Source organism: Lepisosteus oculatus, chromosome 13 (genome assembly GCF_040954835.1).
Source record: "Lepisosteus oculatus isolate fLepOcu1 chromosome 13, fLepOcu1.hap2, whole genome shotgun sequence".
Taxonomy (NCBI): domain Eukaryota; kingdom Metazoa; phylum Chordata; class Actinopteri; order Semionotiformes; family Lepisosteidae; genus Lepisosteus; species Lepisosteus oculatus.
The window spans coordinates 1,617,903-1,645,771 of NC_090708.1; the positions used below are offsets into that span (position 1 = coordinate 1,617,903).

A 27,869-nucleotide genomic window follows, 5' to 3' on the forward strand; every position below is an offset into this window, starting at 1 on the left:
TTTGCAGCAGGAGGAGGATTGCTCGCCTGTGGAAAAGGGATTTTGGAAATTCTCGCAAGCCCTCCCAAAAGCTCGCGCGACAGCGGGAGTTTTTTAGGGGTGGAAATTACGAAAAAGGAGAGAGAGAGGGCGACCTTCCCCGGTGTGGAGAATATTTTTCATTTGCGAGTTCCCCCCCCCCCTCCCGTAATTGTTTTCGGTGGATGTTTAGAGAGCGTGTCGTCCGCCGACGGCCAAAAACACGTTTGCGTTTCTGTTGTTTGTGGTCGTCCGTGGCTCCCATGGGGAGATGAAAGGGGGATTGTGTTAGTTTTTTTGTGTGTGTGTGTGTTTATTTTCCTTGCCTTCAACTGCTTCGGTTCCACGCAAGAAAAACAGGGAGCGGGAGCCGCGCGGTTGCTATGGAGAAGCTGCGGCTGACAGGCCGTGGGCAGGCCTGAGCCTCGGGCTGGAGTTTGCCGGGAACGGGGAGAGGTCGGTGGGAGCAGCCGAGGGGAAACTAAAGAGGGAGACGGGGGTGAGTGGCCGCGGGGGGGTTGTCAATCGGATGAGTACAAAAAAAAAATATGGAAGCATGAATCCCAAAGATTGACTGACCCTGGCGTGTTTACCGTGTCTTCACAAGCGGAACGGCGGATTTGTGGGAATTAACACACCGGCCATCGACGGGAAATCGGCACTGTGTAATAATAGCAGACACAGGACTTGCAATGCAAGCGCATAGAGTGAGAACGGGGATGTCACGATGAAACGGGAGTTTTTAGCCATTCGCGGCACTAGGGACGGAGGTTTACTAATAATTGCTGCAAGTACAGCTTGCGAAACCGAGAGACGTTGAGGAAGCCTGGAGCTCCGGACCAGCGAGCGAGGGGTTCGGGCAGCTGCTCCGCGGACATCGCCGAGATGGGCTGCGAGTCAAGGCGATACTGACGGGGTGTTTCAGTAAGAGGGGTTCGTGTGGGGGGACACCGAAACCAATAGACTTGGAAATGTGAAGTTTGTTTTAAAAAAAAACACACGCACGCACACACACACACCGTTTTCCAAGCCGCCTACAATAGCAGCGCGGCTGTGTTTTTAATGGAGTTTCTCGGGGCTGTTGTTTTTTCTTTAAAAAAAAAATGCCGTCGCGATTCAGCGGCCGTGGCTGAGGTGAGGTGAATGGAGTGACCCCCCCGGGATCAGGGAGGGGTTTGGGGGGGTTGTGGTGGGTCTGTCGCCGAGCAGGGGTCGGTGCCTCTGACAGTGGGGGAGTGAGACGTGGACGTTGTTAGGTCGGCTGCAGAAATGTGGTCTCGGGAGCTGCTAAGGTCCTAAAAGTCTTTGTCTTCTCCGCTTTGAAATTCGGGGGTACCCCCCCTGGTCTTGGGCTCCCAGAGAACGGAAGCCCGGGTCTGCTTTGGGGTCCCCCTTCCCTGTGCCCCTTTCTGTACTGTATGCGGGCAGTTCCTCACGTTGGGGCCGGTTTCGCTGAATTTCCCTCCCTAAGAAAAAACTTTCTATCCCCCCAAACTGGAAAGTTGTATTGCTTGTCTTTGTGGGGTGGGGGGGGGCGGTGGGTTTGTGAAACGTTGTACCCAGTGACCGGTTGCGAGATCTGGCCCCTAGTACTCGTTTCCACTGAAAAGAAAAGGAAACAGAATGAAACGTAGGGGTCCCTGTTTTGTTTTGTTGTTTTTTTTTTAAAAAGAGGATATGGGTGGAATCGCAAACGGACACATGAGGCCTTCAGCCTCAACCGCGATCAGCTGTGGTTGTTTTCTTCTGAACGCACGAGTGGGTGCGAAGACAGATTGTCCCGGGGCTTGTTTCCCAGCGGACGAGATGCGTGTGTTAAAAGATTAAAATTGTCCTTTTAATGTTTCCCGACAGAATATGGCCGTGCAGTGACGAGTTGCCAGGGCAGCGAGCGACAATGCTGGTGGAGTGAAATCTGGAAGGTTGCGTTATTTCAGACCAGCGATCTAAAGGTGAGATCGCTGACAAGGAGGGACGGGTCGCCGCAAACGTGCAGTGTTTTGTGTGCGTGCAACATATGGGCTATTTGTATTGATGGTTTTTTGTTGTTGTATATGCCTCCAAACCTGCTTCTGCTTTTCACCGGTATCTGGTGAGCGTTGGTCGAGGGATGCATGAGAAAACGTGAGCTGCATCCCCATACACCGGCGTCTCTCCTTGTAGAAGCAGAGTTGACTTCCTGAAGAGCCCCGATTGATAGCCTTCAGCTGGGGGCGAACCCCAGAGGTGTAGTAGTGTGTAGCGCTACAGTATCTGCCTGCCTTTCACACCTCCTGAGCTGGCCTTGACTGTGCTGTGGGCTTCCTGGAGATGACCCTGTGCCATCGCTGAGTTCGCTGTGGTTTTACAGAGCTTCTGGTGTAGTTGGCCACCCCGCCAAGTTTGCAGGTTGCAGTTTAGCAGGCTTGGCGGTGAACTGGCGACGTTGCAGCCCTTGTCCTTGGTTTTGGCGCCCTTGCGTAGCCTTCCTGTTTGACTCTTTGACCTGTTAGTGCCGCGGAGGGGCCCGGGGCGGCCCCGGTGCAGGATCTTTCCCACTTCCAGAGCAGGAAGGGAAGCCTGCTCCTGGCCTTGCATGCCCCGGACAGGCAGTCGGAGCCAAGTGGAGGCGGGGCGTCTGTGCCTGGAGACAGGTGGGAGGCTGTGCACCTCTGTGGCTGTCTCCCTCCCAGCTGGGGAGGGTGGGTCGGTCTGTTTCCCCTCTTTAAAATAAAGTTGTGTGCCTAGCGACCTGCTTTGCTGTTACAGCCCGTTCTTATCGCATGGCACCGTGCCACTGATGAATTTTAGGCATTCTTTTGAGTTTCTGAACGTTCACGAGTATTTTTTCCCGAAAGACGTAACCGTCACCCCGGCTGTTTTCTTCAACGTTTTCCCCGCAGCTGAAGAAGTCAGTTGGGCATATCGGATGTTTGCGATTCTGCTCATGCGAAAAAAGTTTTTATTTTTTTTCGGGACGTTTTACAGACTCTGCGCTTACGGCTAATTTATTCTAAATTATCGTGTTGTGTGCTTAAAGTAACACTTTCTTAATGGCCATTTGTTCTCCATATCCTTCAATGCTGTGCAATGTTCTCAAAGTCCACCTCTGTCTTCTTCGGCTGCATACTAATCTCACGAGTTGTGTGTCCAGAATGGCTTCAGTCAGTGTGATGAGAGTTGCTATGGCGATGTTTACAGTTCGGTCCTCTGCTCCTGTGTGACTGTATTGTCTTCTGTCCATTTACCAGTTAAATGAGTCTTAACAATTGGATTGCAGCTTTGTCCCAGGCTGCACATGCAGGCCTGCTCAGTTCTCCCCATGGGACATCTGCAAGCCCACCTGCGGTAGATGTGCACAGAACTAGTCATAGTCTAGGGCTGCTAACTTTTTTTTTTTTATCTGCATAGCTGTTGTATATCACATAACCTGGCTTCTGCGCCAAAGGCTACGCATGAGCCCTTTCAGAAAAAGCTTCTTTCTTGTTTTGATAAACACTGTGTGTAATACTACGTATCAGGATAATTGGCTCCTCTACAGACTGAAAGGTTTAACCATCATTGTGCAGCTGGAATGCTCATGTTTTGTGATTGTTCATTTTCCCATTTTGTAGAAGGGGACAGAGCATGGGTTAGCCAACAAGCCTGTCGTGCTGATCTCCAACCAACTGAATAACTTTTGATGGAAACACTTGCATGAATTGCATAAAGCTGTAAAATTAAATATGCTATAACATTGATATAAATTTAAAATCAGAGTGCATTTTTGCCAAGACTTTGTGTTCATCAGCTAAGTGGTGTAATAGCCTGTTATTTTTTCCCCGAATGTTTTGTTTGATGTATTTAAGTCATTCATTTGATTCTAGAAAATGAATGAATGGTTATTTCAAACTGTTACATCCTTAGGAAGTGTGAAACTGAAATGCATTTTTCTTACAATAGCCATCCAGAGTGAAAGAGCTATTGCTGCTAACCTAACGTTTTCAGTAAAATATCTTTAGTTGTCTATGTGGGACTGCAATTTTCTGTCGCAGCAATTTGGGTTAGCAGAATAGAATATGAATGCGTTATTTAAAATAGATTAAGTGGGACTTGTCACAGTTGAAATGTTCATATTCTTTAAACAAGTCATCTTTAAGAAAGTACTCTTGTGTTTAAGGTGTGTTAAGGTGTCCAATAGATGGATACTCCTATGTCATCACATTTTTGATCATCAAGATGTCATTGTAGGATAGCTTATTTGAACATTTACTCTGCTCTCTTGATCTCAACGTCTAGTTTTTGTTTCGGAAAGGGTGTGGCAATCTTTGATCTTGGACTGACAAAAACTTTCCATCGGAGCAGACTACTCACTGTTTCGTGTTTGTGTAGTGAAACATTTGTTCGCTAGGTGGGGAGATGAGTCATGCATGTCAACGATCCCTGTTGAAGTGAAACTGCATTGCAAGAAGACGCCTTTGGGTGTTCAGCAGCAGCTGAGCATGTTGTAAAATCTTTGCATCCGATACATCTCTTCTAGTAATAGTTTCGTTTTCAGATCACACTGGATAAAAATAAGAATAGGGGCTTTGTGTCTATTTTCTGTCTATTGTGTTTCCTCCTGAAGTAGTTGGTACGTTATTGATTATTTTGTGTGTGTGTGTGACCCGTGCAGATAGTTTTGTGTTGATTCAACTTCTTTCAGTTTGTCCTTTGAGGTTTTAACTGTTGTATCCTGCGTCCAGGTATGTGGCTGGAATTTACAAACCTGTGCAGGACTGTGGATGGAAAGGAGCCGGAGTGTCTCAAGTCCGACGTTGTGTAGCTTCAGGCTTTCTCTGCTCTTGGGTGCTTTGGTTTTGATGGGCTCTGCCGCCAGGCGCCCTCAACCCTGGAGTCCGTTTACGAATGAGGAACAGTCCCAGAAGCTGACGGGGGGAGGAAGTGTTCCGGATTTAGCCATCTGCTGCAGACCTTCTGTTAAGGAAAGATTTTGGCAGCAGTGTGGAGGGAACAAAGTCATCCCCCAGAAAAGAGGAGTGTAGTTTTCTCTGTGGGTGACTCACAGGCTGAGCAGGTCTTTTCTTCCAGGCAGTTAACAGCGACACGTGAGCTCATCTGAACGAGCGAGACTTGCAGCAGTTGTTTTCCTCATTGCTGTCCCGGTCCTGCTGGTGTGTAATATAGTGGCTCATCTGTAAGCCACTATTTAGAGAGGGAGACATCTGTCTCTTAAAGGAATGCCACTGATCCCCAGTTCTCTGACCTCCTTTCCAAAAGGAAGGCAGAGTATCTTTCCACACCTTGTTGTACTCGGCTGTAGGTTATCGCATAGAGCATGAGAGGTTACAGACCAGAGTCGCTGCGCTGTCTTTGCCAGTGCCCTCGAGGGTTGGGAATACTTGTGTTGGGTCGCCTCGTCGTCTTCTCTGTTCAAGACTCAGCGGTTTCACCCTGTCTGTGCAGGGCCTTCCCTTAAGCACCAGAATGCACCTGGTGGCTCTTTTCTGGACTGATACCAGAGCTACCACTATATTTGTCATCTTTTTTGGTAATGCAACCAAAATTGTGCACTGTATTTTAAATGAGGCTTGTTGTTGCCACCTGTAAACAGAACCTTGCACTTGTCTGCGGTAAACATGAGCCGCCAGGTGAAAATTATAAAGACAGAATTTGATACTTATTTTAATTTAATAATAGCCGTCTTTTCTAAGTCTTATTAGTGAATCCAATGTATGAGACTTTGTCTTGCAAGTTTTGGGCTCATTTTTTGTAGCATGATAAGTCTGTTACTAACAACATTTGTTAACAAGTGCAGCATGCGCTGGGTTAACTCGGGGCGTCAGCACGCACTAGCTGCAAAGGAAAGGTAAATTCCCCTCTGAGAAGTTGAAAGAGGGAACATTTCAGCTGTTGGGCCTTCGTCACATGTAATACTTTTAGTGTGATTCTACCTTAAAGGGGCATCTGCTGGCCAAGAGCTTCTGGATCTCTTCATTGCTACAAAACAGACCAACCACACGTGTGAGCCTTTGACCCCTGTGGTTATCAGCTGGACTAGATAACTTCTCTCACTTCTAAGATAACCTAGATGTGTTAAACAGACTTTTTTAACGTGTGATTATTTTGTAAATGCTGAAATCCGGTGTGTATACGCACGGATTTAAATTTCGACAGTGTTCTATGCCGTATTGAAAGCCAGTAAATAAAGGTGCTTGTGATCGCTTTAAGTGGAGCTCTAGCTGTTCCTCCAGATACACAATCTCTAAACCTTAGGGGCTTGTGCTCTACAGGTGAGACATTTTGGAAGGAGTAAATGCAGAGAGAATGCACTGAGGGGAGATTACTAATATGTTCTTTTCCTGAAGACCGAAGACTTGTCTCAAGCCACTGCTGGCGCTGTGCAGGCTGTCCTCTTGTTGTGGTAACAATCTGCGGTCCTCATTATTGCTGAAGCAGCACGGATGACGTAGTGTGTGTGTGTGTGTGTGTGTGTGTGTGTGTGTGTTAGCTTACATCCTCTTTAAGTGTTAAAATGTACCCGATTAAAGAAATTCATTCACACATTGATACCTTGTCTGTTCAGTTCCAAGTGATAACATATGGTTCTGAAAGAATAGCTTCTCTGTAGGTCTTAAATTTATTGTAATGCCAAAATAGACTCCTTTTGTGCAGTTTGTCAGAGGCATAAATAGTGGCTGATGTTCGATGCTTCATGGCACCTAAAATGCAGCAGGAAACAGCATTTTGGGGTTGATGGCAAGTAGTAATGGGGTCTGAGATTGGGTCTGAGCTGTCGGGGAAAGTTTGAGAAAGAGAAACCCCCATCGGTACACCAGAATAATGCACGAGGCAGCATGCGCCCCCCCTCCCCAGTGGTGCAGCTCCGATGCCAAAAGGAGAGCAAAGAGTGCTTGCGTCACGCTTGCGAGCTCACTTCCTCATCGGCCCTGTCATGTATTTTTAAAGACGAGGTGGTCATGTGCTCTAGGATGCAAAGACGAGAACGATGCAGGCGTCCGAGTACAGAAAAGACGGCAGTGTTGCCCGGGACATTGGACTCGTCGGCACGTTTGTGCATTGCTGTGTCCCTGTGCCCCTGTGAGCGGGCGGCGCTGTGGCTGGTGTATGGCTTTAGCTGCACAGAAGCCCAGGTAGGCAGCTTGTCCCCCGGCCGGGTCGACCCAGTCCAGACTGTTTCATGCTGATGTTCTTGTTTTCCTCTCCGTAGGAGAAAAGAACTCGCAAAACGTTCTCGGCGTTCTGTAGGAGGCGAAGAGGAGCTCAAGATGCCTCCCAGGCCGTCCTCAGGGGAGCTGTGGGGCATCCACCTGATGCCCCCGCGCATCCTGGTGGACTGCCTGCTGCCGAACGGGATGATCCTGACCCTGGAGTGCCTCCGGGAGGCCACGCTGGTCACCATCAAGCACGAGCTGTTCAAGGAGGCGCGGAAGTACCCCCTTCACCACCTCCTGCAGGACGAGACCTCCTACATCTTCGTCAGCGTCACACAGGAGGCGGAGCGGGAGGAGTTCTACGACGAGACCCGCAGGCTGTGCGACCTCAGGCTCTTTCAGCCCTTCCTGAAAGTCATCGAGCCAGTGGGCAACAGGGAGGAGAAAATCCTCAACCGAGAGATCGGTAGGCGTCCGTCTTAAAATCTTGGTCTGAGGTCTATTTTAAATTCAAATGGAAGAAACCATCCCTTTCTGCCACCTTCAGCATTTCAAATGGTACCTAACTCATCAAGTTAACCGCGGTCTAATATATAGGATCATTGCCATTTTAATCTGGGTCCATGCTGTGCTGAGACTGGCTGAGCGAAAGGCTTGAGCAAACGGGCCAATCAGTTTGTGTCCCCCCCCCCCCCCCCTCCGCCCTCCACGGGCTTTCTTCTGCTGGGAAAATGAGAACTGGAATCTTGTGTGTGGTTCAGGGCCCAGACCAGCACGGGCTGAGAAGAGCTTTCACAGGCAATTTAAAAGGGTTTGTGTGACTTCCGTCTTTCTCGCACGGGTGAGATGTGTGGCAGTGCTAACGGAGGTCTGTAGGGTGTAGGACATGGATCTGTAGTCTAAGGCAACACTGTGGAGGTTGGAAGGAAGAAACAAGAAAACAAGCTGTGGCCCAGCGTTTTAAGTTCTTTTTGTTAGAGAAGTGAGTTTCCACGCACACGCACGGGGCACAGTCCCATCAGTCCGCTGTTGTATCCACTCCTCCCACTGTCCCACAGCTGTCCAGTCCTGGTTCTGGGGGGGCCCACTGGGTTTGTAGAATTGCTCGACATCTTTAAAGCAGCAGCACCTGCAGAGCTGGGAGTATCCAGCTGGTTTCGCTCATTAGCAGCTGCGGTGGAATGAAAGCCTGCAGATGGACTTTCCCTCCTGGACCAGGATTGGACACCACTGTCAAGCACATTCTGGGCACTATGTACTGGGAGCGTTTAAGACGATTCTAGATATAGAAGTATGCAGAAATGCTCGTGAAAGCTGGGTTGTTTTAGCTTTATGATCGGCAATAGGCACATGTTTTACAAACATGCTAAGCATCAGTGTTTCTAGAAAATGTGCCATGTGACTAATGGAGAGTGAAGGGTGGTCAGATGATTCCTTCCTTTGTCTTGCATTCTGTCTCCAAAGGAAAGGCTTTTTTAGGCGAAACTTTTTTATCTAGAAAATGTAACACCAGCTTTAGTGCCATAAGCTTTCCTCGTTTTATTTGTAAAACTGTTGTGTGGGATAAGGTGTTAGTAAAAAAATATTGCACTGCCGTTTTCCTTGGGTGCTGTAGAAAAAAAAAAAAAGACCACAATGTCCAGGAACAGGAGGGCTTGGTGTACTTAATAGACTTTTTATCCTCATAGCGAGTCCTGTGTGTTTCTGTTCCAGGCTTTGCTATCGGCATGCCTGTGTGTGAGTTTGATCTTGTGAAGGATCCTGAAGTGCAGGACTTCAGGAGAAACATCTTGAACGTTTGTAAAGAAGCAGTGGACCTCAGAGACGCTAACGGACCCCACAGCCGAGCCCTGTACGTTTACCCTCCCAATGTTGAATCGTCGCCAGAACTTCCGAAGCACATTTACAACAAACTCGACAAGGGTAAGGAGAGTCGCTGGGAAGAGTTTTGTCAGCGGTCGGGGCTGGAAATGATATATTTCTGTATAAAAAAAAAAATATTTGAGCCTTTTTAGGCTTTTATTGTTTGCATACTGCTGCATGCAATCCAAAATCATTTTCTGAATATTTTTTTTTCCAAAACTGCAAGTGGCAGAAGTTAGTATGTACTTGAAAGGGTTGTGTTGTGTTAGAGTCTGGAAAATGAGATGTTATGCGCAGTGAATTGTGTAGACTTTATAAAAACAGTCCCTTAATTGGAGGCTATCATAATAATGCTTAAGAGGATCAGTTAGCTGAGTGCGCTAGCTGTGCCAGCTGCTGTTTACTTATTTCTTACAATCATTTGATTTAATACACTTGAAATTCTAATCTCACAGGGATATGGATCTGAATGGTTGCAATTAAGGAGAGCCAGGAGTCATGTTTTGTGTTTTTGAATAATGGTTATTTTTAAGGGGAACTTACAGACCTCTTAGTGGCGGCTACTGACATCACATAAAGCAGTGAAACAAAAGGGCATTGCTAGTAGTTTATTTTCCTTGGGTGCTGCCATCAACCAGCAGGGACATAAACCATTTGATATATTAAAATCTGTTTTTTAAAAACAATTGTGTGTTAAATCTTTCTGAATTTATGTAGTTTTGTATGATCTTGTCCCTCATCTGAACTCGCCAGTCTTACTTTTAGATCCCAGCGCACTGACGGTGATAAAACACTTGAATCCATGTTGTCTCTTGGACGAATTCTAATTTTTTTTATCTTTCCTGTAGAACGTTTTCATGTTGGTGGTCTCTTCATGTTCCTTTTTATTTGTGTGGTTCAGGTCAAATCATCGTCGTGATCTGGGTGATAGTGTCCCCCAACAACGACAAGCAGAAGTACACCCTGAAGATCAACCACGACTATGTGCCGGAGCAGGTCATCGCGGAGGCCATCCGGAAGAAGACCAGGAGCATGCTTCTGTCCCCGGAGCAGCTGAAGATGTGCGTGCAGGAGTACCAAGGGAAGTACATCCTCAAGGTGTGCGGCTGTGACGAGTACCTGCTGGAGAAGTACCCACTCAGCCAGTACAAGGTAGGTCGCCCTGTGTCAGTTGGCACTCCTCGTTAAAATAAACAACCTGTGCGTGTGAGATGTGATCACTTTATTGACCATATACAATGTCTTGTATTAAGAATTTGTCTTTTCGCATGCCCCATCTTGCTTTTTATGAGACACACAGACAGGGAGAGAAGCTGGGGGTCAGAGTGCAGGGTCAGCCATTTATACGGTGCCCCTGGAGCAGTTGGGGTGAAGGGCCTTGCTCAGGGGCCCAACAGAGTAGGATTCCTCTGCCGGCCGCGGGATTCGAACCGACAACCTTCCAGCCACAGGCGCAGATCCTGAGCCCCAGAGCCACCGCTCCGCCCTGTGTGTGCATTATGCATGTCGGTAATCTGCAGGTGGTCATACTGGAGCACTCTTTTTGTGTTTTGATCTTTTCTGTGTTTTATTGGAAGAGGGGTTTCACAGATGAGTACAGCCAACAGCTCAACTGTAATGGGATTGATAATGGTTTTTTTATCTTGTTTCCCACGCTTGTAGCTATCCACTATTGTGCCCGGCGTCAGTGTTTGCAGGTGTATTTCTCCAAAGCACACAAGGTTTCCACGTTGACAGCCGGCACACAAGCATGCTGAGCAAAGTTTTCCCTGGGCACTGGCAGCACCAGTATCGGGTAGAGTTGCGCAGAGAAATGCTTCCTGTTGAGGTTCCCCGCCAGGCAATATTTACATAGATTAACCGAAATGAGCAGAAATGTAACTGCGGTGCACAATTGCCTTCATCAAGTGTCTCGTCTAAGGGAAACCGCCAGCTGGTTACTTGATATTATCCAAAACCACCGTTTCTTTGCTAGTGTCCTTTTGAATGAATTACTTCCTGTCCATCAACGCGTTTGAATCTCTCATGCATGTGTCCCTTTCCTTGGTTTTCAGAAAAACCGGTTTATAAATGTCTGTGTTTTACTATGTTTTCTCTTGTACAGTAAGAGGTTTTGATTGTAATGTTGTTTGAAAAAGATCAGCACGCCCGGGCATGGGCACGTGTCGGCCGAATCTCTTTTGCTTGACCCCTGGGAAACCGTGTGCGGTTGTGGGAGCTGAGGCCCTGTCTTCTGTCAAGGCTCGGCTGGAGGCGATCCTCGGGTCGGTTAGCCGCTGCTGACCGGTGTGGGCCGCGCTGGCCGAACGGGTGACCATCCTGAAACCCCCCTGTCCTGTGCTTCTCCTCTCCCAGTACGTGCGGAGCTGCATCATGCTGGGCCGGATGCCCAACCTCATGCTGATGGCCAAGGAGAGCCTGTATTCCCAGCTGCCGATCGACAATTTCACCATGCCGTCGTACGCGCGGCGCATCTCCACCGCCACGCCCTACATGAACGGGGAGGCCTCCACCAAGTCGCTGTGGTCCATCAACAGCAACCTGAGGATCAAGATCCTGTGCGCGACGTACGTCAATGTCAACATCCGGGACATCGATAAGGTGCTTGACTCTCTCTCGTACCTCCGTCGCCCGAGTCCCGGCCCGTCGGATTGCTCCCTCCCGTCGCTCTGAATCGAGCGGCGACGAGGCCGGCGCTCGTAAGGGCTGCTGTGCCTCGGGAGAGGCGGAAATGGGCTCTGCCCGGAATGTTCTCGGGAAGTTAAAAGGTTCTAGTTTTTCATATGCAAAACGAGTTGCAGTTCTTTCCAAAGTATTCTCTTTGCATTTGTTTCCCCCCTCAATTTCTGCTGCTTTGTGTAGGTTGTGTTTTTAAGTGGAGTAACCTGCAGGGTGTAGTCTAAACCTGTTTGTTCTTTTTTTTAAAAAAAAAAGTGGAATATGGATATGTTTCTAGCACATTCTTGGTTTTAACAGTGTGAAATGCACAGCACACCTGTCTCGAGAGTGGACATACTTAGCGTGAAACATTGTTCGTTTTCATGCTGTGGAAATGTTGACGTGCTTTATGCTCCTTAGATTTACGTGCGAACAGGCATCTACCATGGAGGAGAGCAGCTGTGTGACAATGTGAACACCCAGAGAGTGCCCTGCTCTAATCCAAGGTATTCTGCCCATGGCTCTTCAGGGCTGTAACGAGATAGTCTTATCCCCGTATCTTGCTGGAGTAGTGAAGCCTTTAGTCATTTTTCCTAGGTTCTGACAGGAATAGCCCATGAAAGCTCAACTTTTTCTTCCAAGTATTTGTTAAACTTGTACCTCTGGTACAGCTATTTCTTTGGCAAATCTTTATCGGAAATGATTTTGCAAAGCTAATGACTTCATAGAAAGCGGTGTGCATTGTTTGGGTTAACGTGCTCTTGAATTGATCCCTGATCCCCCAGTGAACATGTGGTGTCCGCCTGTTGAGCAAAGATCTTTTCTAGATCTTCAGTCCCAGTCTGGTGACGCCAGGTTTTATCAGGTAACAGAAGCGTAACGGACTGTTTGCTCGGTGGTCTTGCTGATGTTGTTTCCATCTGCGTGTTTCAGTTGTTTTCTTCTGAGATTCCCCCTTTCTTTCCAGGTGGAATGAGTGGCTCAACTACGACATGTACATTCCCGATATCCCCCGCGCTGCACGCCTCTGCCTGTCCATCTGCTCTGTGAAAGGCAGGAAGGGAGCCAAAGAGGTGAGGCCTCCTGGTGCCCAGAGCAGGCACTCTTAGAAGCCGTTCCCTTCTTCCCGTCGGCTGCTTGCGCAATCCTCACGTTTGTTTCAGGTGCAAAGCTGTCGCACTTGTCGTTTTGTTTTTTTTACTTTTAAGGTTCTGTGCTCGGTGAAGTGAAATGAAAGCGGGGGGGGGGATAGAAAACATGGCTTCTGTGCGCAGCTAAACTTAGCCCTTGACATGCTGTGGTCAATGGGCGTGAGCCGAGGGAGCTAAATTTGCTCTCTCGCAGAGTGTGTGTGAAGCAGTCTGTGGGGGGAAGGTGGGTGTTCGAGAACAAGGTTAGAATGTAGATTGAAATATCCCACGAAAGTTGTTACTCGTTTTGAAACAGAAGTTAAATACAAATTGAGCTGTAAAACATGTAAAACAGTTTTTTGCTTGGGTTAATGCGGTAGCCTTAGTTTGCATAAGCATCTCTTGTAGTGATCGAGGACGTTATAATGCTGAAGGTTTGTTTGCGGTGCATTTATGCACTTCGCGTTGGGTGTGACCGGGCTGTCGGCTCACTGTTGCGTGAGTTAGTGAAGCACTTTGGTGAAATGTGCAGCTAATGTGGCGCACGGCTTTCTGATCACTGTCCTCAGGAGCACTGTCCGTTGGCATGGGGGAATGTCAACCTGTTCGATTATACACACACTCTCGTCTCGGGGAAAATGGCCTTGAACCTGTGGCCTGTACCTCACGGCCTTGAAGATTTGCTGAATCCTATTGGGGTCACGGGCTCTAATCCCAACAAGGTAAGGGACTAATAGGTACCTGAGGGATGTGCCTCGTGCAGCACTTTACTGTGTTCATGATGTCGTGCCTGGATATGATGGGTAACGCGGGTGTTTTCTTGTCTGCCCTTATTCAGGAAACGCCCTGCTTAGAATTAGAGTTTGATTTTTTCAGCAGTCCTGTGAAGTTTCCCGACATGGCGACGGTGGAGGACCATGCGAACTGGACCGTCTCCAGAGAGCTGGGGTTTAACTACTGCCATACTGGCTTGGTAAGGCCGTGTGCACCTGGGCTGGGGAATGCGTGAGCCGTACCACCCCGTTTATACCGCAGTGATGTTTTCCAGTGTTGCATTCCTTAAAGGAAATAGGCATGCTTTTGTAGAAACAGTGTGGAAGGTTTTCATAGATTCTGCTGGTTTTGATTGAGCTGCTGTAGGTGTTTTTCTTTGCAGTGTAGTTGTTGAAAGAAATAGAAGTTTTTTGTTAAATTTTTTAAGCATCCTTGTACTGCACACTGAGATGCTTCCATTTAGAAACACTTCTAAAACAAAGCTCTTCTTGATATCTGAATCCGCTCCAGAACTTGTGGACTGACAGTTGTTAAGCCTTGTGTATATATCTAAAAAATTTGTTTTGAAATTTCTTGGTCATCTGATGCTGCCTCAGGAAAGGCAGGTCTGTAATTAAATAACATTTGGCCAACAAGAACTGGGCAGATCGGTCCTGAAACCCTTTTAGCTGAGATTGAATCTCCCAGATCAATAAATCTCATGAGCGTTGCTCAAGCACAAAACGAAGCAGTTTGATTTTGCAAGGAGTGCGATACTGCACAAGAAGACAAAGTTTTACAGCATATGGTAATCAAGATGGTGCCGTGTTAGTGGCAGCCTGTTCAGCAGCTCTGTGTCTTTTTGTTGTCTTTTCCTTTCTTTCGGTTGGTGTCAGTGAGCTAGTGTTTTTCTTTCATATCCTTGCCGGCACAATATATGCCAGGGGCTTGTACAATACATTTATATTTATACTTATATTGTGCAATACAACTTCGTGTGTTCTGTTCTGGTTTGTTCTTTGTGTGTTCTGGACTGTGCGTAACTCTTCTTAGTGCACTTCTCACTGTACTGATTGTATTTTATTATTATTATTATTATTATTATTGTTGTATCATTCGTTACTCTGTTTTGTGTTGAATTAAGCTGCTGTTGCACTGCAGTGTCCCTCACGGGATCAATAAAGTATCTATATGCAGTCCTGCTAGCAAGTGTAGCACAAAGTGTCTGTTGGTCGGGTAGAAGCCTTCTTGAGCCTGGTAGCAGTGTCTCGTCGGCTGCTGGGCTCGCGTCTCTCCTGAAGCAGTGCTGGAGTAGTGTGGTGTTGGTGTTCTTGCAGAGCAACCGACTGGCTCGGGACAACGCCCTGACAGAGAGCGACACGGAGCAGCTGCGCCTGGTGTGCAATAGGGACCCTCTGTCTGAAATCACTGAGCAGGAGAAGGATTTCTTGTGGCGGCACAGGTGCAGCATTTAAGTTCACGTTTATTTGTCATTCCAGCCATACACAAGTACAGTAGAACGAAACATCGTTCCTCCTGCTCCATGGTGCAATTGCAGACAAGACACCGACGCAGACATTGTAGACAGTTACACAGTGCAAATTACTGATAATAATACTAATTCTAACTAAGAGGGTGTACACCAAAACAGAGGCAGTGTACACAGGATATACACATAGTGCAATTTAACCATTATAGAATAGTACAAAAATTACATCATACAAAACACACTGGGGGGGATTTAAACCCTGTTTCTGGAATTGGAGTGGGTGAAAGTAGATTCCAGGGTGTTGAGGAGCCTGACAGCCTGTGGGGAAAAAGCTGTTACAGAGTCTGGTGCAGCAAGCCCGTATACTGCGATATCTTTTTCCATATGAACATTTCTTGAAGTGCATATCCAAGTCTCTTTTAGTTACTGACATCATTTTTTGTCTTGTTTTCCCCAAAGACACTACTGTGTGAACATGCCCGAGATTCTCCCCAAAATTCTCCTGGCGGTGAAGTGGAACTCCAGAGATGAAGTAGCACAGGTACTGATGAGCACGCCGTGAGGCCGATACCAGATTCTTGCATTGTTCAGCTAAAGAGCGGTAACGCCTAGTGAGATACAGTAATCCATGACAAACTGCCTTGTATAAAGATATTAAACCTGTGGGGAATCTCCCCCCCCAAAGTAATTTTGCAGCATGTTTTTGTTCAGTGCGTTAATGTAATGCTGAGATCACTAGATATTTTTATGACCGAAACTATTAATAAGACTTCCTGTTCAGACTTCCCGTTTCTTCTTTTACTTTCTCTTTTGCATAGATGTATTGTCTCTTAAAGGACTGGCCGGCAATAAAACCAGAGCAGGCCATGGAGCTGCTGGACTGTAACTATCCAGATCCGATGATAAGGGATTTTGCTGTTAGGTGCCTTGAAAAGTATTTAACCGATGACAAGCTGTCTCAGTACCTCATCCAACTTGTACAGGTACAGTGGAAACTGCCCTTATTGTGTAATCTTGTTACACATGCCTTAGAATCTGTGAAATGCTTTTACTCATGAGCTTTCTCTTTCGTTTCTCATTTTTTGGCTTACTGTGAGTATGTGTGCTAATTTACCTCCAGGTCCTGAAATATGAACAGTATCTCGATAACCCCCTAGTGCGATTTTTGCTGAAAAAAGCATTAACCAACCAGAGGATAGGACATTTCTTCTTTTGGCACTTAAAGTAAGTTTTTTTTTTTTTTTTTTCCCCAGTATGAAAGGAATAGTGTATGTTGCATGATCCAATACAGTGCAGAGAAAACGTTTGTGACACCCCGGTATGTTTTCAATGCAAAATTATTTATTCATCCCCAGGGGGGGCAGTGTAAGATTTGTGGGGATTTCAGTGTTTGATCATGATACCCTTGTTTAATCCCTTAAATGCCCAAATGGGATTATTTACTTATTCAATGTTTTTTGAGATCTGGATGGCTTGCCATCAATGGCACAGTAATGAATTTGGTGTTGTGTTGGCACAATCTCCAGGAGAGTATCATGCAGCAAGACAGCGATCCTAAACATGCATGCAGGTCTATAACAGAATTGCTGAAGAAGGAGAAATTGTGTGTTTTGGATTGTCCAGGGCTACAACCCAGACCTAAACCCCATTGAGAAGTTGTGGCAGGACCTGGAGTGACTTGTTTATACAAGGAAATCTTCAGTTGTCTCTGATTAAAGGCGGTTCTGTTAGATAGTGGTTTAACATTTCCACCAGCGGGTAATCATTCCAGCTGATGGAGGCACCTCCAATTACAGACCCAAAGGGTTCCTGTACTTAATCTCACAACAATATTTACTGTTGGATAATTTACTAATGAAAATGTTTTTCTGTTATACATTTACCAGTTTATCTGAATCTTTTGTTTAGAATTTCATGAAGATCTGCTTACTTTCTAGGTCTTAAAATATGTATATATGAACCAACAGAGGGGATTCACAGACTTTTTCTCGGTACTGCATGTTGCTGTATCAGAAAAGATAAAACAATCCGTTCTTGGTTTGCTCTCAACACCCTTGTGAAACATGTGGCCCCTGATGGGGCTTGATTGCTCCGTACTGTAATAAAAGTATTAATCTGCAGCATGCATCAGCCGGGTGCTAGGCCACAGAGCAGTGTTTGTTGTAGACGGTATCAGGAAACGTCATTTTTGCACGAAGACCACAATTCCGCCCCCACAAATCTCAACCAGGCAAACAAGTGAAAAAAACAGCAGTCTGTAAACAGATTGTGATCCATTTTAATTATCTGAGCATTGAACCCCTGCTACATGCATAGTAAACTGGCTTGGATGCCATTTGTACTGAAATCTGAACGCACAAAAACGCACAAACGCACATCTCCTTCCCCTGTGATTCGTCTGCAAGGTCTGAAATGCACAACAAAACAGTGAGCCAGCGGTTTGGGCTGCTGCTGGAGTCGTACTGCAGGGCGTGTGGGATGTACCTGAAGCACCTGAGCCGGCAGGTGGAGGCCATGGAGAAGCTCATCAACCTCACGGACATCCTCAAGCAGGAGAAGAAGGATGAAACGCAGAAGGTAGAGGCTCAGGCCCACCCCAGAGAGTTTCGGGGTTTCTTTTTAGCTGGTGCTGTGGTGAAGTGCACGTTGCTGGTCACAGCTTCATAAGATTTGGAAAAAACGAATCTGATAAAGAATCTGAAGAATTGCTATTGTTAAGGATTAGATTTTGTTGATTCATTTGCCCTTCCTTTTTGCAAGGATAGGTGCCTAACTGCTATTTAGCCAATCCAGTAATCTAGGTTCCCAGCCTGGGTCCAGGGAAACACATGATTTTCATTTCCATCTGATTAAATTACATAATTGAACCCTTAATGATAAGATGCACGTGGAATCCTAATTGTTTTCACTGTCCCAGTCGTGTTGGAGGATGCCTTTTAACTACCGCGTCTCATAAGTGTGGATCTCCCAAGTTTTCGGTCGGCAAAACTTAGAGGGTTCTGAATAAAGCAGCATGTTCAGTGAAGCCAAGGGCTTGACTGAGACAGAAGCCTGCAGGTGTTGGTTGTCCTCAGCACACCAGGGCGGGGAACCCCTGCAGTAGACCACATTCTTGAAATCTGTAGTCAGTCCTGCTGGAGGGTGTTCTCCTCAGTGAGGAAGGTGATAACTGGTCTGGGTTCAGCTTCTCTTTCTCTCTGCCGCTTCACTCAGTCAGGACTCGTCCTGATCTGCAAGGTGGTGTTGCTGAAAGTCTGGAGCTTCTATTGTGACCAGCCTTGTTTGCGACCTTCTCTGAAGATGAGCCAATACCCCTTTGTCCTTTTAGGTGCAAATGAAGTTTCTGGTGGAGCAGATGAGGAGACCAGACTACATGGATGCATTGCAGAACTTCACCTCTCCACTCAACCCTGCACACCAATTGGGCAACTTAAGGTTTGAGACGGAGCTCCTGTACATAACAACAAGCTTTTGTTTTGCAAGCTAGTGATCACAATGTAATACTGTTTTTTAAAAAGATAAAGCCTAGAGAGCATATTGTACATGTGCTTGCATGCTTTCTTGAAATAATTATATTTTGGGTTAAAACAATCAGCAGATCTCCTCTGTCCCCCCAGCTTCCACTTGAGTCTTTAAAGGCAGCTGGTCGATAATGAGTTAATCAGCTGACATATTGAACTAGTTAGATTTCACTCTGTTCTGTGTTGAACTGCTAGGCGGATGCAATGAATCACATTAAGTGGATTGTTTCTGCTCATTAAAAGCTGACTTCTTTAAAGTTCATTGCACTAAACGTACATCAGGCTGGATGAAAACATGGAGAGAGAACACTGGGAGTGTCAGACTTCCTCCTCTGTGTTTTTCTTGTTAATTCAGGCTAGAAGAATGCAGGATAATGTCATCTGCCAAAAGGCCTCTGTGGCTTAACTGGGAAAACCCCGACATCATGTCTGAGCTTCTGTTCCAGAATAATGAGATCATCTTCAAGAACGGAGATGGTAAATATTTCCTGTTGCGTGAATTTGTGCGCAGTGAGTGATGTGTTATGTATTAATTGTAATCATAATTATTCCAAAATTAGAGGCAAGGCTTCAAACTCCTAGCCACAAGTATAAGTCTTGTCTTGTAATTGTCGATGGTGAATTATGGATGCCTTTTCTTTTTAATTGTTACGTTTCTCTCTTAAAAGGATTCTCTGTTGTTTTTCAGATTTACGACAAGACATGCTGACTCTGCAGATCATTCGGATCATGGAAAACATTTGGCAGAACCAGGGTCTTGATCTCAGGTATCCCTGACGGCACTGTGCTGGCCAATCGCAGCTTTCCTGCCCGAGTCAAATGGTGTTCTGCTGGCTCTGGCCAGGAAGTGTTTTTCCAGGGGTCTGCTTGCTGCGATTTCTGCAGGTTCGATGAAAGTCTTTTATGCCTTTTCCAGGATGCTTCCCTATGGCTGCCTGTCGATCGGCGACTGCGTGGGGCTCATTGAGGTTGTCCGAAGCTCCCATACAATCATGCAGATTCAGTGCAAGGGGGGACTGAAAGGCGCGCTGCAGTTCAACAGCCACACTTTGCACCAGTGGCTCAAGGACAAGAACAAGGGCGAAATGTAAGTCTCTGAGGAGAGCCATGTTTAGCACTGGGACACATGCTTTCAGGATCCCCACCTCACACCTTTCTTCTAGTCTAAATCAAATGCCTGCGCTGCGGGAAACATAATCATTAATGCACAAAGCATTCTTCCTTTTCCCATTGCTGACATGTGGGGACCTAGGAACACTTTTTATATTCAGAGCTTAAAAAGAATCGGCATTTCAAACCACATGGAAAGTAAAATGTGCACAGTAATGTGTAAAACCTCCAATTTACATCACCAAATCAACATCATTTCCAGCAATGCGCAACCCCATATTTGCTTTATTGTCTGCGATTCAGAACCAGGCAACAAAACATCCCGTAATGTGAACCGGCTCTATTATAATAATATCCTTACATATATGGTGCTTTTCTGGGCACTCCACTTAAAGCACTTTACAGGTAAGGGGAACTCCCTTCCATCACCAACAGTGTGTACCCCCGCCTGGATGATGCGATGGCAGCCAGAGTGCACCAGTTTGTTCACAACACAGCAGCTCTCAGTGGGGAGGAGAGCAGAGCGAAGAAGACAGTTCATAGATGGGGTTATTAGGAGGCCATGATTGTTAAAACCCAGGGGGAGATTTGGCCAGGTCACTGAGGTAACACACCTACTCTTCTCGAAAAACGCCCTGGGATTTTTAATGACCACAGAGAGTCAGGACTTCAGTTTTACATCTCATCCAAGAGATGCGTATAGTATTTTACAGCATAGCGTCCCCATTACTATACTAGGGCATTAGGATCCGCACAGACGGCAGGGTGAGCGCCCCCTACTGACACCTCTTCCAGCAGCAGCCTTAGCTTTCCCAGGAGTCTCCCATCCAGGTACTGACCGGGCTCAGGTACTGCTGAGCTTTAGTGGGCTGCCAGGTGTGAGCAGCAGCGTGATATTACCTTACATTGTAAACAAGCAGGCTTTTGAACACATCTCTTTTAATCCAACAGAAATATTACTGACAAATACTACTTGTTAATTCTGCATGCACATGTAAAACATTCGATACTGTCAATTACTTTGGGTTAGATTTAAGAACCGATCTGAGAATTTTGGGCTACGGTTTCACTTTAAATGTTAAAGTACATGAATTGTTTCAATTTTCTCACAGTTTAAAAACTCAAGTCCCTCTTCAGCACATGGAAACTTCTTGAAGTGAGCTAGCTCACTAGGTATTGATGATCCAATGCCTCTGTCCAGGTATGATCTAGCGATTGACCTGTTCACACGTTCCTGTGCTGGGTACTGTGTAGCCACGTTCATCCTTGGGATTGGCGATCGACACAACAGCAACATCATGGTGAAGGACGACGGGCAGGTCAGTCTGTACATCTCTTCACTCCTGAGCTAGAGAATTTTTAAAAACAATGCAAGTTTCAGGATTTCATTGTGACGAAGTGATAGGATATGCACTAAGTACTATGAAAATTATCCCCATGGAATAACCAGTGCAAAATTGAAAATTTGTGAATTGCATTGATTTAGGACTTTCAGCAAGACTCTGATAGAGTAAAACAAAGATTGCTTAATCCTTTGTCAGTCTATATTGAGCCAGTAAGGGTGTTTCACAGTAGCGAAGGAGATGTTGCTTCTGGCGTTTTTATTTAGAATTTCTTTCCCAGTTGAAGCTGCTGTGAATAATCTGCTACATGAGAAATGACCATATCCAGTACAGCCAGTGGAAACTGACATTCCTGGAGCTAATCTTGATCACTGAGGAGATTGAACTGGAATTCCCCTGAGCAGCTCCCACGCAGGGGCTTAAACATCAACCCCCCCCCAGAACGTATTCTTCTGCTGATTGGAGAGAGTTTGCCTGGTTCTCCTTAATTTTCTTAATTGCAAAGTAGTTTTCTTTGTTTTTCAAGCTGTTCCATATAGATTTTGGACATTTCCTGGATCACAAGAAGAAGAAATTTGGCTACAAAAGAGAGCGCGTGCCGTTCGTCTTAACCCAGGACTTCTTAATCGTGATCAGCAAAGGAACCCAGGAGTGCACTAAAACAAGAGAATTTGAACGGTAATTCAGTGTTGACCTCTTGTTTGCCACTAGTCTTCTCTGTACTTTACTTAAAAGGGTTTGGTGGGATGACTTGCTAAAATTAAGATACAGGAATGAGCAGCAAGGAAAGTCCAGTGTTTCTTTGCTTTGTGAGGTTTGGTTTCAGGTTTCAGGGGCTAGTCCTTTTGATACAAATTTTTGTCATTTTTTCTCAACCTTCACACACTTGGTGAGCGGCTGTAGAAGTGTTGGAGCTGGGCGGCTCGCTCTCCGACTCCTTTATAAGCCCGCCGGCCTGCTCCGTTGGTCTTTGTCGGTTGACCGAGCTTTGTCGATTTGTCCCTCTCGCGTCCCGGGCAGGTTCCAGGAGATGTGCTACAAGGCATACCTCGCGATCCGGCAGCACGCCAACCTCTTCATCAACCTCTTCTCCATGATGCTGGGCTCGGGGATGCCGGAGCTGCAGTCCTTCGACGACATCGCGTACATCCGCAAGACCCTGGCGCTGGACAAGACGGAGCAGGAAGCCCTGGACTACTTCATGAAGCAGATGAACGACGCCCATCACGGCGGCTGGACAACCAAGATGGACTGGATCTTCCACACGATCCGGCAGCACGCGTTGAACTGAGGCGGCGGCCCTGCCCCATTGCGTGGCATTGCACTACCAGCCTTGCGGACAGCGGGTGACGGAACCATCCTTGTAGCACTGAACAATCCGGAACTCTTCTTTTATCCTCTTCATCATCGTCTTTGAAGCCCGGGTTTTTTGTTTTTGTTTTTTCCCTTGTCCTCCAAGCCTGCAATCGTGTTCCCCGGCAAGCAGTTCCAGGTTTCAATGGTGGTGTGAGAATCTTTCGTCAAGGAGGATCCTTTTGTTGGTGTCTCAGCGGTGTGCTCTGGTCTCCCCTGAGAAGCAGCTAGATATCCAATTTCTTGTTTTATGGCCTTTCTAAAATCACTTACCTCTTAATTTAACAGGAGCTCCGGGGGAAGGGGCAAGGGGATTGTAAAATGTCTTCCTCTTTTTTTGCCTTTAAATATGCACAAAATATTTAATCTCCTGAGCAAAACACAGGGTAAACATTTTTTTTCATGTTTTGAAATGCGTTATTGGTTTCAGTCCTTATAAAAGGTAAAAGCAGTGACCCCTGATGGGCGACCCGGGTTCTTGTACGAGATGGCCTCAATCCAGGCTGTGACAATTGGCGCACCGGCGACCCCTAGTGTCTACTGGCAGTTTTTCATCTTATTTTTACCTTTCAGCTTCTGCACTCCTGTAAGCATGAACGGCCTTAGTATACTTAGTTGTTTTTAAATAATGTACCCTGTTTACACAGCTTATCAATACTTTTTTCTTAACCAGCAAGCTCAGATTCAGTCTCGAATTTCAGCCTTTGCTCGCGATACTCCTGTGAATCTGGAGCACGACTCCCAGGTCTCCCCTGTAGAGACGCAGACCGCGGCGCCGAGGACGGTCGCATCTGCTTGACAGGGGGCGAGCCTCTCACTTCTTCATCTCTGAATGTCTGGTGTGGTGAATGTGGGATTGCATCGACCAAGCTGAGTTATGAGAGGTAGAGGGTGGTTTGTTTTTTTTTCTGTGCATGGGGAAGGATACCATGGAGCTAGAATCTACATGAATGTTATGCTTTAGAACCTTAAAGAAGGAGGAACGAGATAATCATTGTTTTCTTACACAAACACATAACGAGGGGGGCAGTGTGACTTCAGGATGCAGGATCCAGTACTTTTTTTTAAAATAAAATGCACATGATGCTGCTAATAGTTTGCTGTTCGAAGCAGCCAGACAGTGATATCGCCTTATACCTCTCCCTCTTGCCAGATTGTGGTACCAGGTGTGTGTGAAAATAAGTTTTTTTTTTTAAGAAACCAGAATACAATATAATTTGCTACCATTCCCAAGTGTGAAAATTTCCTAACTTTTGTGTCAGGAATAAACACCAGTTTTGGAGACGGCATCAGGTGGGGTGGAGGTTTTCCTGAGATGGTTTGGACAGCTCGGAAGGAGGCGAAGTTCTGCAAGGCAGAGCACTCCCGCAAATCCAGCTTATTTAGGCTTCTGTTCTCTGGAAGTAGCCGCTCGTGGTGCCAAAAGGATCCAAAGCTCTAAAAATAGACGCAGCTTAAAGGCAGTGGAATGTACCTTTTGGATTGCTTATGGGAAACCAAGTTCATTCCTGTAATCTTGCTTGGCTGCCGTGCGAAACTAAAAATGTGAACTCTAATGGTCGGGTAGGGCTGCGAGGTGAATCCTCCTGTCCGCTTTCCATAGATTCAGATGTTTTAAGAAATCTGTCAGGATATTTAGACGCAAAATCAAATGAATATGCCCCCCCCCCTTCACCGAGAGAGAACTTTATATTGGTTTATTTCCTTTCGGTGACGGTAGTGAGTGACGTTGTTGCAGCCGCAGCTGCATAAATCTGTGCAGTCTTGTTGGCAGTGACTAAAAATAGGCCGCAGTTGCAAAAGACATGTGACAAAAATGGTGCCGCTCAATTTTAATAGATTTGCAGACGGCGTATTTAGGATGCCTCCTCAATATTTTAATCCCACTGTGCCGTGTATTAAATAACATCCTATCTCTAGCATCGAGTTCGTTCTTTGGTAATTGGAACTTCCTATGTCATCGGTGTCTCTCAAACAGGTGAGGCTCAAAAGGCAGCAGCATTTCTGTTTGGAGTCTCTGTAAGGTGTCTGTGACCGGTGTTGTGATGGACTTGCACAGTGAGGGCACGTGCCTATTAGTGATGGTTTCATTAGATTTTGTACAAAAACAAAAGTGGGACTTTCACAGTTACTCCTTTAATTTGATGAGGGGCTACGTCTGATATTTTTTTGGGAGGAAATGAGATGCCGTGGCACGAGAGAGATGTTGAGCACCCACTTGCTGAAGACTTGACAAATTTGTCGACTGAGCCAAAGTTTATAAGCAACATAATTGGTTTCTTGTATATAGCGTGTGCTGTGCAGTACATAAGATGACAATAGAAAACTGCCCAAATATTTTGCAAAAAAGAGAAAGTAAGCAGCCTTCTTAATGGAAACGAGTTTTCTGAAGAGGATTGTTTAGTATAGATTATAGAAACGCAAAATACTAACAGCTTTAATCATCAACGACACTCTCAAATCTTGGCGATTAGCCTCCAAACCTCCAGCTCTGCGGTTGTGACCTCTTTTGCACAGAAATGTTGCAATAAATCGAAACCAAGGTTTACTCTTGATAGGAACTTACAAGGTAATGTTTGTTATAGGTGTTAGTGTTTTTAATGGAACTTATTTATTGTAAATCGACAATAACTACTGGCACAGTGAAGGTGAACTAAATTGCCTTTCAACCATAGGAGAAGTAACTTGACTGGTTTATAGAGGGACGTAGGTGTTTGTAAATCTTTTGATGAAGAATCGTGGTGCTGTGTTTGGTTGGAAATGCATATGGTGGTAATCATGTCCAGTTCCAGGAACTCGGCCAAGTATTAAAAGCTTGTTCATTATCACAGTGTCATCTGCCATTATGATATGAAGCTTTTTTTTCTAACAGGATCTGGGAATGAGGCCAGATCAGCAAAATATTTTCTGTATTGAACACTACAAAGTTTGTAAAGGAAACAAGAAACCTTGCCTACTCTTAACACTTTGAATAAAATGTGGAAATCTACTGAGTACCTGCTCTCCATACTGCATTCTAAATGCATTAAACAATTTAGAAAGAAGGCCCAGATTTTGAACTGTGAATTTAAATTTTTTTCGACTATATTTAGTGGAGTAGATTCTCTAAAGACTGGGGAAAGTATATACAGTATTCCAGACTTCCTATGCATTCGTGTGAGATACTTGAGGTTTTCAATTTTAAACTACAAATGTGGTTCTTATATGCAGTAAACCAGTCAACAGCTATACAATCGTAACTGAAGTATGTAGGTGGTTTTGCACTTTGTAATTTTTTTATTTCTTTTTTTAAAGATTGCCTTCTGTCTAAAAGCAAAAAGGCTTACTTCTGTGCATGTAAACAAGTCATTTTGCTCTTTAGTATCGGAAATGGGTCAGAGACATTTAAAACCTTGTAGTGTACAGTAGCCTTACGCGATTTTTTAGGCCTTTACTAGCATGATCAGTGTCTTCTGTGTATACGTCTGTCTGTACAGGTTACAGACGCCTTGTTTGGGCCGGCCCCAGATACAAAGCCCATTGGACGCCAGTGTCTAACTATCTAAGACCTATTTAAGATGCTTTTCACTTGTTACAAGATTAAAAAAATAAAATAAATGTTGGGAGGGTTTAGATATGCTACATGTAGGATTCTGTAACGGAAGAAAAACCTTCCATGCTTCAGTTTTAAAGGTTTTACTTGAATTTCATTACGAACCACCTTTTTGTGCGTCACGAACAGAGGTGTGGTCACCATGTGCACAGCACTGAAGGTCAGCTAGCATGGGCAATTTCATACCGATCGTGAATGTTTCAGTCCTTTGCTCAATCTAGTCTCTTCAAGCAGTTAGGGATTCTAACAAATTAGTACTGTTTTATTATAGACTTAGGCCAAACTTTGAAGTAATACAAAGCATGACAGAGCATTGCTATCTCTTGAGTTTTGTTTGAAAGGTGCATTTCCAAAGGGAGAGGGAGATCTGAGGCTGAAAAGGTCTTTGCCATCTGGGACAGTAAAATGTCTGGAGGGACGAGAGAATTTCATGGTGTGCCCAGGACACATCTCTCCAAGTTAGTTCTAGCTTTATTTTCATTATTATTAACATTATTTTTAATATATTGTGGGCCAAATAAAGATTGCATAAAACCCTATTGCATGCAAGTTAAACTGCAAACTCCCTGTTACTTTGGTCCATTCTGCTATTTAGCTTGGAAGGATAATGTTTGGCCTAAGACTGCACTCTTTAGTAAACATTTATTAGACTTTAACTGCTATCCCGTAACAGTCTGCATTTTTCATTTATTGTCTGTTATTCATCATGCTATTTAATTAAACGATGGCTTTGTACCCTGTCTGTCTCGGATACTTTTGAGTGTGATGTAATTATGTACAAATAAATTTATTTCAAGTTGACCAGTTTTTGTGCAATTGGTACACGTGGGGGAGGAGTTGATACGACTGTGAAGACAGACCTGGCAAAAAAAAATAGAAACCGTTTAGACTGTTTTCATCCTTTTTTTTTATGCTGGATAATGATAATTGAACGGGTGTGAGTGCAAGGCAAAGGGTCAATCAAAACCTTTGACCATCTGCCAAGTGCGATCAATAAACTCTCGGTTACGGAGGCTTCCTCCTAGTTCTTAGTCAAAGACCACCTGCCAGTCAGACACTGGGCTTGTCATCGGGGCTCGGGGCCCAGAGTGAGGCCAGTTGCAGGCCAGCAGGATCGCCATGGTCCTGCATTTGACTGGGTGGAAGTGTTTCATGGCTTTTCAGCACGGTGTTTCCATCTGAACGGGAGGAGAAGCCCCCTGCCTTGGAGCAGCTGCTGCGTGCCCCTAGGCTTCCTGGAGGAGCTGCTGGAGCACCAGGCCTGTGTCTGAAGGGAAAGGCAGGCCGCTCGTTCGGGTCACAAGGAGCAGCACGTGGCAGCAGCTCCCAGGCCGCGGGGGGGCCGAGACTCGTCCGCCGCGCCACCTCCCTCGAGACGTGCCACCAATGCTGTTCTCACTCGACACATCTTCGTTTACCTGTATTTACCCATAGGTCCTCTTTGCCCACAATAATTGTACCGGAGTGTCAATCTAACTTTCATCTCGATGAAAGACATGGGCGTGGCTTTGTCCGCCGCCCTTTTCAGTGCGATGTTTTCGAGCCGGCGCAAGATTTTAAAGCTGCTTGCCTTTGGGTTGTTCATCTCGGGTGAAAGATGAAACGTGACCCCGTCATGAGAAATGAACGATTTTTCGGTTTTCTGAATGCCTGCAGACTGCTAACGGAGTACCGAGCACCTGTTGACATCGTCCGATCGCTTTGGCAGGAGTAGTGGGCAGCTGGTCGTTACACATGTGCTGCCAGAGGCATTAAAGGTTGGACTGTGCAAGGCACCAGTTTGCAGGTATAGGTGTAGGTGTAGTGCTGGAATGAGCAGTGATGGCATACAAGATGCCATTATTTTCCTGATGAATGTGCATCGAGCCTTATTCCAGGAACTAACCCCCCTATTTATAACAGAACT

The 27,869-nt window shown here is 45.8% G+C and overlaps 1 protein-coding gene across 4 annotated transcripts; it reads left to right on the plus strand.

Moving 5' to 3' along the window:
- pik3ca (phosphatidylinositol-4,5-bisphosphate 3-kinase, catalytic subunit alpha) lies at positions 1-26,764 on the plus strand. 4 transcript variants are annotated; one of them, XM_015360843.2, is made up of 22 exons: positions 1-517; positions 1,873-1,970; positions 7,208-7,617; positions 8,865-9,074; positions 9,916-10,166; positions 11,370-11,615; positions 12,093-12,178; positions 12,640-12,745; positions 13,372-13,524; positions 13,641-13,775; positions 14,893-15,017; positions 15,504-15,585; positions 15,863-16,027; positions 16,165-16,268; positions 17,450-17,621; positions 18,373-18,479; positions 18,921-19,042; positions 19,254-19,332; positions 19,482-19,652; positions 20,877-20,994; positions 21,545-21,696; positions 22,039-26,764. In XM_015360843.2, exons 3-22 carry the CDS (start codon positions 7,266-7,268, stop codon positions 22,307-22,309), a joined length of 3,207 nt encoding a protein of 1,068 aa, XP_015216329.1. In that variant the 5' UTR covers positions 1-517; positions 1,873-1,970; positions 7,208-7,265; the 3' UTR covers positions 22,310-26,764. The 4 variants fall into 4 exon arrangements, with proteins under 4 accessions (XP_015216329.1, XP_015216330.1, XP_006637470.1 ...); XM_015360844.2 differs by having other exon boundaries at positions 1-474; XM_006637407.3 differs by lacking the exon at positions 1-517 and adding an exon at positions 563-942.
- Positions 26,765-27,869: the final 1,105 nt, after the last annotated feature.

Bases quoted from the DNA above. Each gene is read 5' to 3' on its own strand.
- pik3ca (XM_015360843.2), top strand. From the start codon at position 7,266: ATGCCTCCCAGGCCGTCCTCAGGGGAGCTGTGGGGCATCCACCTGATG. The intron at 13,525-13,640 runs GTAAGGGACTAA...GCCCTTATTCAG, and splicing joins CGGGCTCTAATCCCAACAAG to GAAACGCCCTGCTTAGAATT. The intron at 19,653-20,876 runs GTAAGTCTCTGA...GCCTCTGTCCAG, and splicing joins GACAAGAACAAGGGCGAAAT to GTATGATCTAGCGATTGACC.